This window comes from Haliotis cracherodii, unplaced genomic scaffold (genome assembly GCF_022045235.1).
Source record: "Haliotis cracherodii isolate W230 unplaced genomic scaffold, xgHalCrac1.p SCAF_6, whole genome shotgun sequence".
Lineage (NCBI taxonomy): Eukaryota > Metazoa > Mollusca > Gastropoda > Lepetellida > Haliotidae > Haliotis > Haliotis cracherodii.
The window spans coordinates 17176838-17189864 of record NW_027266319.1 but is presented as its reverse complement, the minus strand read 5'-3'; the positions used below and the strand labels follow the sequence as shown (position 1 = coordinate 17189864).

Sequence of the window (13027 nt, the reverse complement as noted above, 5' to 3'; positions counted from 1 at the left end):
TCAGATCGTCTTGAATGGACGTGCCATTTTTTTAAGCAAATGCAAGTGATATGAGAGGTGGAATCTGATTGGTCAGTAGGAGGGACATAACACGTTACAGCCACTAGTGGTGATATGATTGAGCCCAGAAATTCCAGGCTAGTTAGGCAAGGGTAGAAAGTCGAATTTTTGCAGTCAATTCAGCAGTCAAACCAAAGTTTCATTTGGTCAATTACATGCTTTGGTATTTCTTTCCTGAAATCTTCCTTTTTTTTTGACATCCATTGTTGACTAATATTCCAACATTCCACTCACTGCTTCTATAATATGTTTGATTCCTTATTTTTACTGTTTCATGATACCTCCAAGGGCCCATAGGATTTTTTAAAAGAATTGTTTTTCTGGAGTCACATGTTGTCTAGTATATACTTCCAGGAATGTAACAAAGCTTTTGGCCATGGAAGCTGTGCCAATTTACACTTGTCAGAGGGGTACACAAAGTATGTAATCTAGACTACCAGTTATCAGACTTTCATTTTGTGGAAGCCTCAGTGGCTGAGTGGGTTAGATCACTGACTTTGTGTGCTGGCGATTAGGTGCCTCATTCTGGCAGTGTGGGTTCGAATCCCGGATGGGACTCAACCCAAAAAACTATGAGAATCTGTACTTTATTCAGAAAGTGTTATCCCAAACTTAACATTTGTTACATTTGATCACTTTCTAAATGGCATTGCGTGTTCATACTGTCAGGAAGCCAACACATACCTGAGGCTACTGAAGATGGAGGATGATGCAATTAAAAAGGTTAGTTGGCATTGTTTATATGATCCACAATATTCTTTAAAAAAAACCCGTTAAATCAGTGAACACTGTGGCTGTATTCAATTTTTTTTGAAAATACAACACAGGTCACAGTTTTCGCATCTTGAAATAGGGTCCCAGCCATGGCATCTCTAACAAACTGCCAAAGAATTCTGATTTTTATTAGTTACCATGGAAACCATATTAAAATTATCATTTCTGCACATTTCTCAACCGTTTTTTGCCTTTATCATTATGAAATATGTAGTAACTATAGATATCTAGATAACATAAGGTACATGTATGGCATATTTTGAATTTTGACAGTGCTATTTATATGCCAATATTCAGGTGAGATTCAGAACCTTGTGGCTCTGTGGTCCAGGGCCCACTTGCACGAAGCATTCTTAGCGCTACAACTATTGTAAGCCTATGTTAAAGTATGGGAGTTACGATCATCTTAGCGCTAAGATCGCTTTGTGCAAGTGGGCACTGATGTTTGTATGGCAAGGCTATCAAGTGAAACTGTTGCTATGGTTGTTACATTTGCTGTAACTGTTTTTCAGATCTGTGGGTCCGAAGATACAACAGAATTACTTAAAACGCTTCAGAATTTGAGAGAAAATGGTGAGTAACCATGGTAACATGATTTATAGGTATCATCTGAATCAGAACCCATCAAATTCATGCATGAGCTCCATGTTGTCCAAGTTCTTTTTGTCAGGTTCATGCACTAAATATATGTATTTACCTAAACCAGAGTGAGGGAGAATTATCATAGATCTATGATTTGATGCATCTGGCTTATTTGTTTGCTATGTTCAGCTGTGATTGTCTGGCTGTTTGATCAGTGACACTGTGTATAGTGTTGACAACTTCCCATGGCAAGAGTGTTCTCATGCCGGTAGAAACTATTATGACTCCAGTCAATGAATCAGTGTGCACTCAATATTCATTCTCAGCTCCATGGGGAGTATGCAACACAAGCTTCCTGTGCAACACTAGAATGTGGACTGTCATGTTACCGTCTCATCCTGCCAGCTACCGATTCACTTCTGGGTGAACAGAGGCGTATTTCCAACAAAGTGACTTGCCTATTGTGACACTGGGGCACGGGTGGCCCGGTCATCTGAGGCGCCGCGATTCGCTGTGCAGAGTTGCGTCCCTTGGGCACGCCAGAAACCTATGATTGTGGGTTCGAATCCCGGTTCGCCCCGATTATGTTTCTAGGTTTGTCAGCACCATACCCGTGCTCGTTGGTTTCACCGAAGTGATTAACGTCTGAGACCTGCATCACTTCGGTCTTTCCTCCCACAGTAAGCTGACACGCCGTGATACAACTTGAATACCGTTAAAAGCGGCGTTAAACCCAACTCACTCACTCCCACACACTCTATTGTGACACTACATGTGCTGCATGTGCTTCAGTGTGGGGCAGGGCTGAAACAATAGAAAAAGCTGCGGAAAACGGCCACCCATCCGGATATTCTGTTTATAGATCTGAATCCTGTATATCCCCTGATCTTGGTTAATATACAGTTTATCAGTGACATACATATGTTTGTTGTTGTAAGGCTAACAAAAATAATAGTTTTGGATGTCAGGCACCACCCACATTATAAAGTTTGCCAAAAAAATTAAAATTATTCTGAGTCCTACTGTATCAAATACTGTTTTACAGTATTTTATTCATCAAGGAATACATTAATGTAGGGAGGCCCTTTGCCGGGTAGGTTGTACACAACTGTTTCTTTGGTTACATACAAGTTGCAACCCCCTCCCCCCCAAAAAATTAAAAAAGCACTGCCTGCCTGCACTATATTTTCAAAAGCCATTGCCTGAGAACCAATTCTTTAATTTTCTTAAGCCTAACCAAAGCGATAAAAATCTACAACCTTACTTCCTCATCATCAGCCAACATGTTCGAAGTCTACCATCAACTTAATCGCTGACATTTTTCTCCCAGAATTCCCTCTGTCCACCCTTGACTGGCTCCGAGTGCCGATCACGCTGACAAGAGCAGAGGAAGAGTTGCCCGACTTCAGCGTGCAATCCGACCCCGACGTCTGCCAGATGGTGGAGGCGTATGTGGACGGCGGCAGGCTGGCGGGGGACACCCGGGTCAGACTCATACCTAGCGACAACGATGAAGCATCCATCGCCATCTTCTCGGGCATCTCATTCAAAACAGGTACTGCAAACTGTTGGCATTGTCGGCGGGTAATGGAAAGTTATGTATGTCTTCTTGTGAATTCATTTGTAATTGTGTTTTAAGGGCGGATCCAGCATTTGTAAAAGAGAGGGGTCCAAAATATCAAAATCCTCTCTGTCATTTTTACTGCCTAAAACATACTACATTTGGTTTTCAAAAGAGGGGGTCCCGACCCCCTAGATCTCCCCTCTATTCCGCATATGTTATGTGTACTAGCAAGAGGAATTTAGCTAACAAATCAATGAATAAAATTGGTTTTTGTTTTTAGTATTGCCCTGTGACATTAAGGCATATCGACAAGCACTATGTTAAACAATACAAAGTGGTCTGACTTAGTGAGTAGTTCGTGACTGGTTTTCATCGTCATGGCGAACATCAACAGCTGGTGTTGTTTTTCCCCAACTGTTCGCATGCTATGACTGACATGCTGTACACAGTGGCTTTGAACCCAACTCAATCACTATTTTCAGCTGGAAGTTTTGGCATCAAAGTTCGCAGCCTGGCCAACCCAGAACTGTTTGTGGAAGCTCCGGAAGTGATTGAAGTCCGTAAGTTGTCTTGGAGTCTTATATCACTTGTTATGTACCAGAGAGGTCAGTCCAGTAACATGTGATATCAGAGAGGTCAGCCAAGTTATACATGGGATATCAGCCGAGGTCAGTCCAGTTATACATGTGATATAATCAGAGGTCAGTCCAGTAATATGTGGGATATCAGCTGAGGTCAGTCCAGTTATACATGTGATATCATCAGAGGTCAGTCTAGTAATATGTTGGATATCAGCTGAGGTCAGTCCAGTTATACATGGGATATCACCAGAGGTCAGTCCAGTAATATGTGGGATATCAGCTGAAGTCTGTCCAGTTATACATGTAATATCATCAGAGGTCAGTCCAGTAATACATGGGATATCAGCTGAGGTCAGTCCAGTTATACATGTGATATCAGCTGAGGTCAGTCCAGTTATACATGTGATATCATCAGAGGTCAGTGCAGTAATATGTGGGATATCAGCTGAGGTCAGTCCAGTTATACATGGGATATCAGCCGAGGTCAGTCCAGTTATACATGTGATATCATCAGTGGTCAGTCCAGTAACACGTGGAATATCAGCCGAGGTCAGTTCAGTTATACATGGGATATCATCAGAGGGTGGCCCAGTAAAATGTGGCATATCAGCAGAAAAGTTTAGTTCTCCATTGAAATCATGAGAGCTCAATTCAGTAATACATGTGATACTATCAGAGGACAATTCAGTAGCATGTGGTATCAGAAGGGAGGTCAGTTCAGTGATATGTGGTTTATCAGCTGAGATGTAACACAAAGTGTCTTTGTTCCAGGTCCCGCCAAGAAATCAACAAGTGAAATTGATGCAGCATTTGACGAGATTCAGAACATGCTTCAGGATCTGACATTTTGAACGGGAAACTGATGTCATGTGACAAGTCATATGACACAGTTACAATCTCAAGACTGAAAGACTTTAGTACAAGGCACCATATGTACAAAGCTATAGATCCGCTATCCTGTCACCGAAGACTGCCTGACTGCTGTGTTTATGTACAAGGCTTGGTGTGCAAAGTACAAATGTACAAGGCTTGGTGTACAAAGTACAAATGTACAAGGCTTGGTGTACAAAGTACAAATGTATAAGGTTGCATCAGTCAAGGCATAGGCAGCTATGCACTGTGGATATTTCCTTCAAAGTTATAACCAGAAAAAATGGCAACAGGGTTGTATCACCTGTGTGTTTCTGTATCAACATGTGTGGACGTGTGAGTACACGTGCTCAATACACCTAGGTGTATTTATGTGTCCAGATGTCTGTATATATATGTGAGGTAAACCTGTCCATGATGTACCTGTTAGTATGTATGTGTCGCCCTGTAGGTGTGTTACACCTGTGTCCCTCATTCACTGTTGTGTAAGTTTATAATGTCAGCTACGCCTGTGTGTTTGTTTGAGGGTATACTGTGAATCTTGAAATTAAATGAAATTCCTGAGCATGAATTAAATGCGAAAAATGAGAGTGGTCTTTGCTCGCATTGTTTAAACATTGCAATTATATCTCAAAATGACTATCAACAATAAGACAGACTTCACATTTTGGACAGCAGAAATACCGTAAAAACAAGCCTTGGACATAAAAATAAACAACTATATATATCACTGTTTATTGAGCAGTACTTGTAACAAGCACATAACAATGTCATTCAAACACTAGCAATGGACATCCTGTAAATCAAACCATGAATCACTGATTACTCCTGCGAGTCCAAACAGACACAGTGTCTTTGTTCTTTGCGACAGCATCAACTTGAGGTGTTTCAATTATTTTATTTCCTTTGAACTTCCCTAATGCCAGGCAACAGAATAAACACATAAATTATCGGAAGTACTCTACTCAGCCCTAATTAAGCGGTGCTATTTGCTGTTTGATTGGATTAACGTAAGGTTGGGTCAGGTCGGTAAGGTAAGGATTCTCCTTCGAACATCACAGAGCCATTTGCTCTATATATACTAGTAATTTCACTGGGGTGGGGGGGTCACATTCATATCGGAGTATGTTCTCGGTGTATGTTCTCTGTTCATATTGAGTTGGGAGGCACGGATGGCCCAGTCGTCTAAGGCGCCGCGATTCGCTGTGCAGAGTTGCGTCCCTTGGGCACGCCAGAAACCTATGATTGTGGGTTCGAATCCCGGTTCTCCCCGATTATGTTTCTATGTTTGTCAGCACCATACCTGTGCTTGTGGGTTTCACCGAAGTGGTAAACGTCTGAGACCTGCATCACTTCAGGCTTTCCTCCCACATTAAGCTGACACACTGTGATATAACTGGAATAAAAGCGGCGTTAAACCCAACTCACTCACTCATATTGAGTTGTATTTTTGGCTAGGGGCCAGCAGTCGCATTCATTTGGAGTTTATTTCAAGATTTACAGTATTTCGGCACGGTCATTGTTGTGGTCTTTCAGTCCAGCCAGGCTGTCACTGACCTGCTGGTTGTTGCATGTTCATCACCCTATGTTACTCCAGCCATGTGTTCTGTGTCCCCCATCAGTTATCTCCCTTGTGTCCACCATCAGTTATCTCCCTTTTGTCCACCATCAGTTATCTCCCTTGTGTCCACCATCAGTTATCTCCCTTGTGTCCACCTTCCATTCACACCCTCCATGTGTGTTCTATATACCATGTATATATCATTATACATTAATACCATAACCAATTATAGGTGATGTGATGATGCCATGAAATATAAATGGCATAGAGTATTTTTTCCAACAGAATGTTCTTGCTGTCTTGCCCAATACTACATACATGTATATATGTACATACAATAAGGTCCACAATGGCTCCGTGGATATAAGCATTAAATAGAACATTGTAGTGAAGTGTATTCGCTAGATCAGGAGCTTATCAGCACATGACTATTTGTTGTGCATCTGTAAGCATGTATGTTAATTCAGGAGGGTGTGGCATTGGTGGTAAAGAGGTCAAGGTCACCCAAGTTACTGTGCCAGGATCTGCTGATCTAGGATTCAAACATTGTTATGATTCTTAACCTGTCAGAGCCATACCTGTGTTTGGAGGTTACGTTCAACTGTAAGTGGCTTTTATAGGTCACTTTGGGCTTCTCTCCTACATAAGCAGACGTGTGACCTAATTTATATGCTTTTCAAATTGTCATAAACCAAACTCACTCACTAATCCAGTAGATAATAATATTCACTCGATAATATTTACAAACTATACCACTAAAAAAAGTAATGCTTATATAGAAATATGAAAGAATCTGGTGGTCTTTAACTGTTTTAGCTGTAGCTATTATATATCAAGTATATATATACAAGTGTTCATGTACTGTTTATGATTAGATAATTACCATATTGAAGAAGTTAAAATTTACAAGTGTTGAAATGAGAGTTCCGTTCACAGACAGATGCACTAGAAGTGATGCGAACTGTGCATTGCCATAAGTTGATTGTCTGTTTCCATGCCTGCCAATACCCCCTTCCCATCTCAATGCAAATAAGATGTCAGTAAATGTATGCTGGACTCCAGATAGTATTTGAGCCATTGAGTTGACTTCTAAAACATATGTGTTTGTGCTGCCCCATGTGTTTAACATATATAACGATATAAATGTGTAATTAACAATACGCAACATGTGGTGTTAAATGCTGTTAATGATATTTCATTATTTTATCTCAAGTGAGAAATTTGACCTTTTTATTGGTCATGTTTGTTATATGATTTAATGCAATGATTATGGTCATATTGCTTTTAATATGTAATAATATTCATTGAGCAAGTCATCTTTCAATGATATATTATAATCCTCAAACACATTGCCATAACATATAAATATTACCATAGCATGCAAATATTACACATTGTGGCACTGTATTCAGCTGCACATTGATGAAATGTGTATAAGAATAGAATAAAAAAATTATTCTTCAATATTTAATGAAGTCAGTGGTGGTCTAAATATAACCCAAACAGCTGATGGACCAACCCAAGTTCAATACTTCACTGTTGGTGTCACCAGCACCTTGCACTCCTATTTATTGTTGAATTGGTTCTTAAAGAATGATGATGGACACTGTATTCAAGTCATTGCTACATTGTGAACAAGGGATAGCAACAAATAAAATGTACCTACATGTAAGCAGCAAATATACATCTCATATGACAAACAGCGTGTTCCTGTCCGTGGTCATCCTAATTTACCAGACCAGTGAAGATAGGTCTTCAGCAACCCATGCTTGCCGTTAAAGGCGACTATGCTTGTCGTAAAAGGCGACTAACGGATTGGGTGGTCAGGGTCGCTGACTTGGTTGATGCATGTCATTGATCCCAATTGCGTGGATCGATGCTCATGATGTCAATCACTGGATTGTCTGGTCCAGGTTCCATTATTTACAGAGCGCTGTCATATAGCTGGAATATTGCTGAGTGTGGCGTTAAACATCAAACCAACCAACAACCATCCTAATTTGCTAAATAGAACCACTGTGGAAAGTACTGGTATTTTGATATGTGACTTGGCATAAGAACCAAGTCTCAATTCTAGGCTGGCTGACCTTGTGTGTGATCATACCCAGAGAGTGTGACAGTGTTCTTACTGCTGTTAATTTGCACACTCAGTCACTCCGGTGGGTGGCCCTTTGGTCTGAGGTGCAGTTGTTCACTTAAAGTTTTACTCCTGTGTTAACGTTGCATTTGTTGTTTTGACTTGAATCATGGAACAGTTCAATCATCCACATCATCATTGTATGATCTGGTCATGTGGTATCTTGCCATTGTCACAATGCACTTACCCACCCAATGCAGTGTTCCTCCTTGGACAGTTTTATTTCCTTGTCTCAATTCATCAATGTCGACTAATGATAATAATGACATACTGTTTCTACATACTAAACTATAAATATTGAAATGTACCTTTTTGCTTTGTTATTCTTTTCATCACTTTTGTTGTCGAAGATTCGAACCCACACTGTTTGTTTGCTTGTTTGTTGTTTAACGCCTTCGAACCCACACTGTTTGTTTGTTTGTTTGTTTGTTTGCTTGTTTGTTTGCTTGTTTGTTGTTTAACGCCGCACTCAGCAATATTCCAGCTATATGACAGCAGTCTGTAAAATAATCAAGTCTGGACCAGACAATCCAGTGATTGACATCATGAGCATTGATCCACACAATTGGGATCGATGACAAGCATCAACGAAGTCAGCGAACCTGACCACTGATCTCGTTAGTCGCCTTTTACGACAAGCATAGTCGCTTTTTACGGCAAGTATGGGGGGCGAAAGAACAATTCTACCCCGGAATCTTCATGGTCCGAACCACACTACCAGAGGAGCTTATCCCCTTAAAGTACTGGAATCTGTACAAAGAAAGTGTTGTCCCAAATATAACATTTCTTACATTTGACCACTTTCTAAATGGCATTGTGTGTGCACATTTCAGTACATTTTGAACTAAAAATGGCTAAGTAACAACCCCAAACAGGTTTTTGTCAATATGACTGCCCTATTGAATTTTCGATCAGGAAAATATGAACAATATTTAATCAAGTAATTGCCCTCATCATCCTTGTAACCTTATAGCACAAGTTTCATGGAACATGTTAGGGTTGGAATACATGTGAATTTGTGAGCTTGGTCAGGGTGCACAAACTTGACAATATATTTAACAGTCAGATGTCTTGTCCTCTCTACAAATGGCATAATCTGTTCAGAGAGTAAAATCCTTGTATAAGTGTTGTGTGAGAGGTAGGTGGTTTAGGACATTCTCATAACTATTATATATCATTAAAGGCGAGCTTCTCAAATACATCCCAAATTCTTGATCATAAAATTATCATATTTATGTCAGGCTGAAAGACGGGAAAGCGCCGTTCGTGAAAATAATACACAAGGATGTGAAATATGCGGAAAAACGCACCCTCTTTCAGTGACCGGTTCGCGCAACAAGTATACGTGCATTTCGTAGGAAGCGACCACAAGTTATCTTCATGCAGATATTGTTTGATAGGCCTTTGTCATTCATGCAGATATTCGGAATAATGTAACAATTGTTTATGTAGGAGGGTTTGGTTGTTCAGGGTGTTTTATTAGATCGTTAGATATTCTTGGTGACATTGGTACACATCCTATTTCAATATATTTGATGTCAAAATAGGTTCAGCAATACTATTATAACAGCGGGATGCCACGGGACCGTACAACAGTATTCAAGCTATATGACGGTGGTCTGTAAATAATCGAGTCTGGACCAGACAATCCAGTGATTGAGATCATGAGCATCGATCCACGCAACTGGGATACGATGGCATGCGTCAACCAAGTCAGCGAGTCTGACCACCCGATCCCGGTAGTCGCCTCTTACGACAAGCATAGTCGACTTTACGGCAAGCATGGGTCGCTGAACATAGTGAGCTATTGAATGATAGAGTAGCCTCTATTTGCTTATTAGCGCACATGGTCGGGATATCTACAATTTACATCACCAACTTTTAACGTACTTCGGATGATGTTGCACCAATCTTAGGGGGTTTCTTTGGCGGTGGGGGCACGCTAAAGAGGAAAGCGGAGGGGATTCTGATCATTCATTTACTTTTCTTTAAGAAAAGCTAGACGTTAAACCCAATTTACTTATCAAATCTTACCTGTCCACGGACATGATAGACAATTTACAATGTATATTACTCGCTTGACTTTCCAAATCGTACTTGGCACGGGCGTCGGGCAATGGTATTTTATTTCCCCTGTCTGTTGTGGGGAAATTTAAAACAAAACCGTTCAAACATAACGTCTCTGGGATAACGGATTTTGCAATGTTACAGGTGTAGCACTTCCGATACAAACATTTCGAAACAGATTTTATCAGTCCAATAATATGAGGACTGTGAACCGGAAGTGCGGCCACCCCTGTCTGTGCACATCGTGCTTATCGTTTGAAGTCAAGTAGGACGACAGTCGGTGACAAGTTGTTGTGTCCGCAGGTGAGTCATGTGTCAGTCTGGATTGCACGACGTCGTGTGTTTTGGGACAAAAAATTAACTGTATTGGAACCGCTGACACAAATGACACATTTTGTGCACATAGTTACAATGCCGACATAAATAACATTTTCTATTTCTGGTGCTCCCTGTCGTGATATCACTGGAATATTGCTATGAGCGGAGCAAAACCATACTCACTCACGAAATAACACGTGAGGCTGTCTGTCGAATAAAAGAACATTTTATACTTTCTGTGGACATGTACGTTATAGTATATTCAATCGCGGATACTGCTTTTCGAAAAAGTTGGAAAACACGTCACGCCCACGCAACCACCACCCAAACACCAGATCCGCAGAAGGCTTTACTTCTCTCGCGTGGCAATGACCCCTATCTTTGTCGTACGTAAGTTTCTCAACACAACTTGAGAAAATCAAACTAACATCGCCAGGTAGATGTTCTCAGCATTCATAGGAAATTGTACGTAAATTGTCGTGCAAAAGAAAGTATACACCTGAAAAAATGGATTGGACCAAAACATTACAAACATCAAAATGTTACAGGGCTGAACAAAAAACAGTCACCACAACACTGGAAACTTAGGACCAAAAGTCCAACTATGGTACTGTATCTAGTACTTCATAATCAAATAACCATGTCTTGTTTGTTTCATTTTTATTCGTCTTTGAACATTGGTCTATTCTTCTTTGAGAGGCATTTAGAAGTTGGAGTACTAAGTAAGGATAAGAAACATGGACAACTTCTTTACTGATCATAACTTATTGGTCTATTCTGTTAGGCAAAGCAGGTTAGGTCACGAGACTAGTTGTTTTCGTTTTCCCGGTAACAAAGTAATATTTGTTAAGGATTAACGTGAATAAGCTCTCTAAACAGACTTTCAAGAACAGAACAGAAAACAGCATTTATGAACATATTTGTTTACTAAATTGGAATTACACAGTGATCCCCATATATCCCTTCAAATCTTATCCAGAAAAACGTGAAACGTCAATGGCTGAAATATAAACAGGGGCGAAACTACCATTGTAGCAGAAATGAAAATTGCTTACACCTAAGAAAAAAACACAATTTATTTTTACACCTAAAAAAAGTACTTTTCTTTTTTAAATAGGTAAACCTCAATTTACCATCTATGTAGTAAATTATTCATTCAAACTCTACCCGTCGAACGTGATATTTATTGTCTAACTTAAAAATCGGAACCTTTACGCACTTTAATATTTTAGTGGTTGATGGTTTATCATAGCTGTGAAAACCCTGGTCACAATGCCAGTGAGTTCTGCCACTGCAGAACGTTCATTCAGCGCAATGAGGCAGATCAAGACACACCGCAGGTCAACACTGACCAACGAGAGAGTGAGCTCTTTGGCACACCTCCACATCCACAAGGACATTGACAAAGTGACTGAATACTTTTTCCAGAGGACGGAACCGCCGAATTGCCCAAATCTTTGAATTATAACTGATTTGTCACAAACATTTCATCGTTAATTCAAAGATCAAGATTATGCGATTCTGTCGGACACGGTGACGTTATATTCAATGTGTATTTCATTGTTGTGTTAAAAATGTGTTGGTGAAACATGTATGTATATTTCTAATAAAAAAATATAATAAATAAATTACCAGTATTTTTTACAAATAAAATGAACATTAACGGTCCCCAAATGCTTGCTTGTTTTCACTTAAACTTAGCCTAGTTGCGCCCCTGATAAAGACAGATATATAAATCTACGTAATATTGCAGTGAAGTATGTTATAAGGTATCAGTACGACAGCAGTAATCATCATGACATCTCTATCGACGAAATTCAATACTGTAGTCCTCATCTCGTACTGCGATAAAACATCTTAAATTATTCCTGCACTTCCCCTTATTTTTAAGGGCAACATTGGCTTTATTGTCTCACCAGGAAGTAGTGAAGATGTATTGTATACCCCTTGTTATCGTGTTTCACTCAGCTATAAAATATTAAAAATTAATAGATTGACCCGTTTCATTTACAACCATAGAGTTGAACGCCAGACCAGGCGTATTTTCACGTGCATATATTTTCCTAAAGCATACAAAATGTCAACGAAACAGATTCCATTGTGCGTAAAAGGGTGAACATTATATGAATGAATCACTGATAACCAGTGATGACACAGGGTGTTCCGGAAACGGATAAGCAGGTGTTATCTCTCGGTTATATATTATATCTTTTTAAGGTTGATTTTACGGTCCGTAGGGAGATGAGAAATATGAAAATGAAAACGATAGCTTAAGGATACATTAGATGAATTATCTTTGTGTCTCATTACCGCAAACAAATACACACTTTGCTGACCTGAAACGTTTCAAGCTAGAATATCTTCAAAATGATATTAATATTAAAAGGTAAAGAGGTAAAAATATAATCAGCTCTTCCGCACTTTTTTCGATGACAAAAACTGTTTTGCTCCTGGTATTTTACGCCTATTGTCAGGCTAGCTTACTGAACACTTTCTTTCTTCTTCTCATCACG

At 39.8% G+C, this 13027-nt stretch overlaps 1 protein-coding gene across 1 annotated transcript in view; it reads left to right on the top strand.

Moving 5' to 3' along the window:
* Nucleotides 1–4878, top strand: part of LOC139445151 (uncharacterized) — a 40509-nt gene extending 35631 nt beyond the window's left edge. Inside the window, exons 16-20 of the mRNA XM_071226256.1 lie at nt 730–783; nt 1347–1407; nt 2747–2971; nt 3463–3540; nt 4333–4878. Of these exons, the coding sequence (XP_071082357.1) occupies nt 730–783; nt 1347–1407; nt 2747–2971; nt 3463–3540; nt 4333–4412 (498 nt within the window). The 3' untranslated portion in view covers nt 4413–4878. The remainder of the gene's footprint in view (nt 1–729; nt 784–1346; nt 1408–2746; nt 2972–3462; nt 3541–4332) is intronic.
* Nucleotides 4879–13027: the final 8149 nt, after the last annotated feature.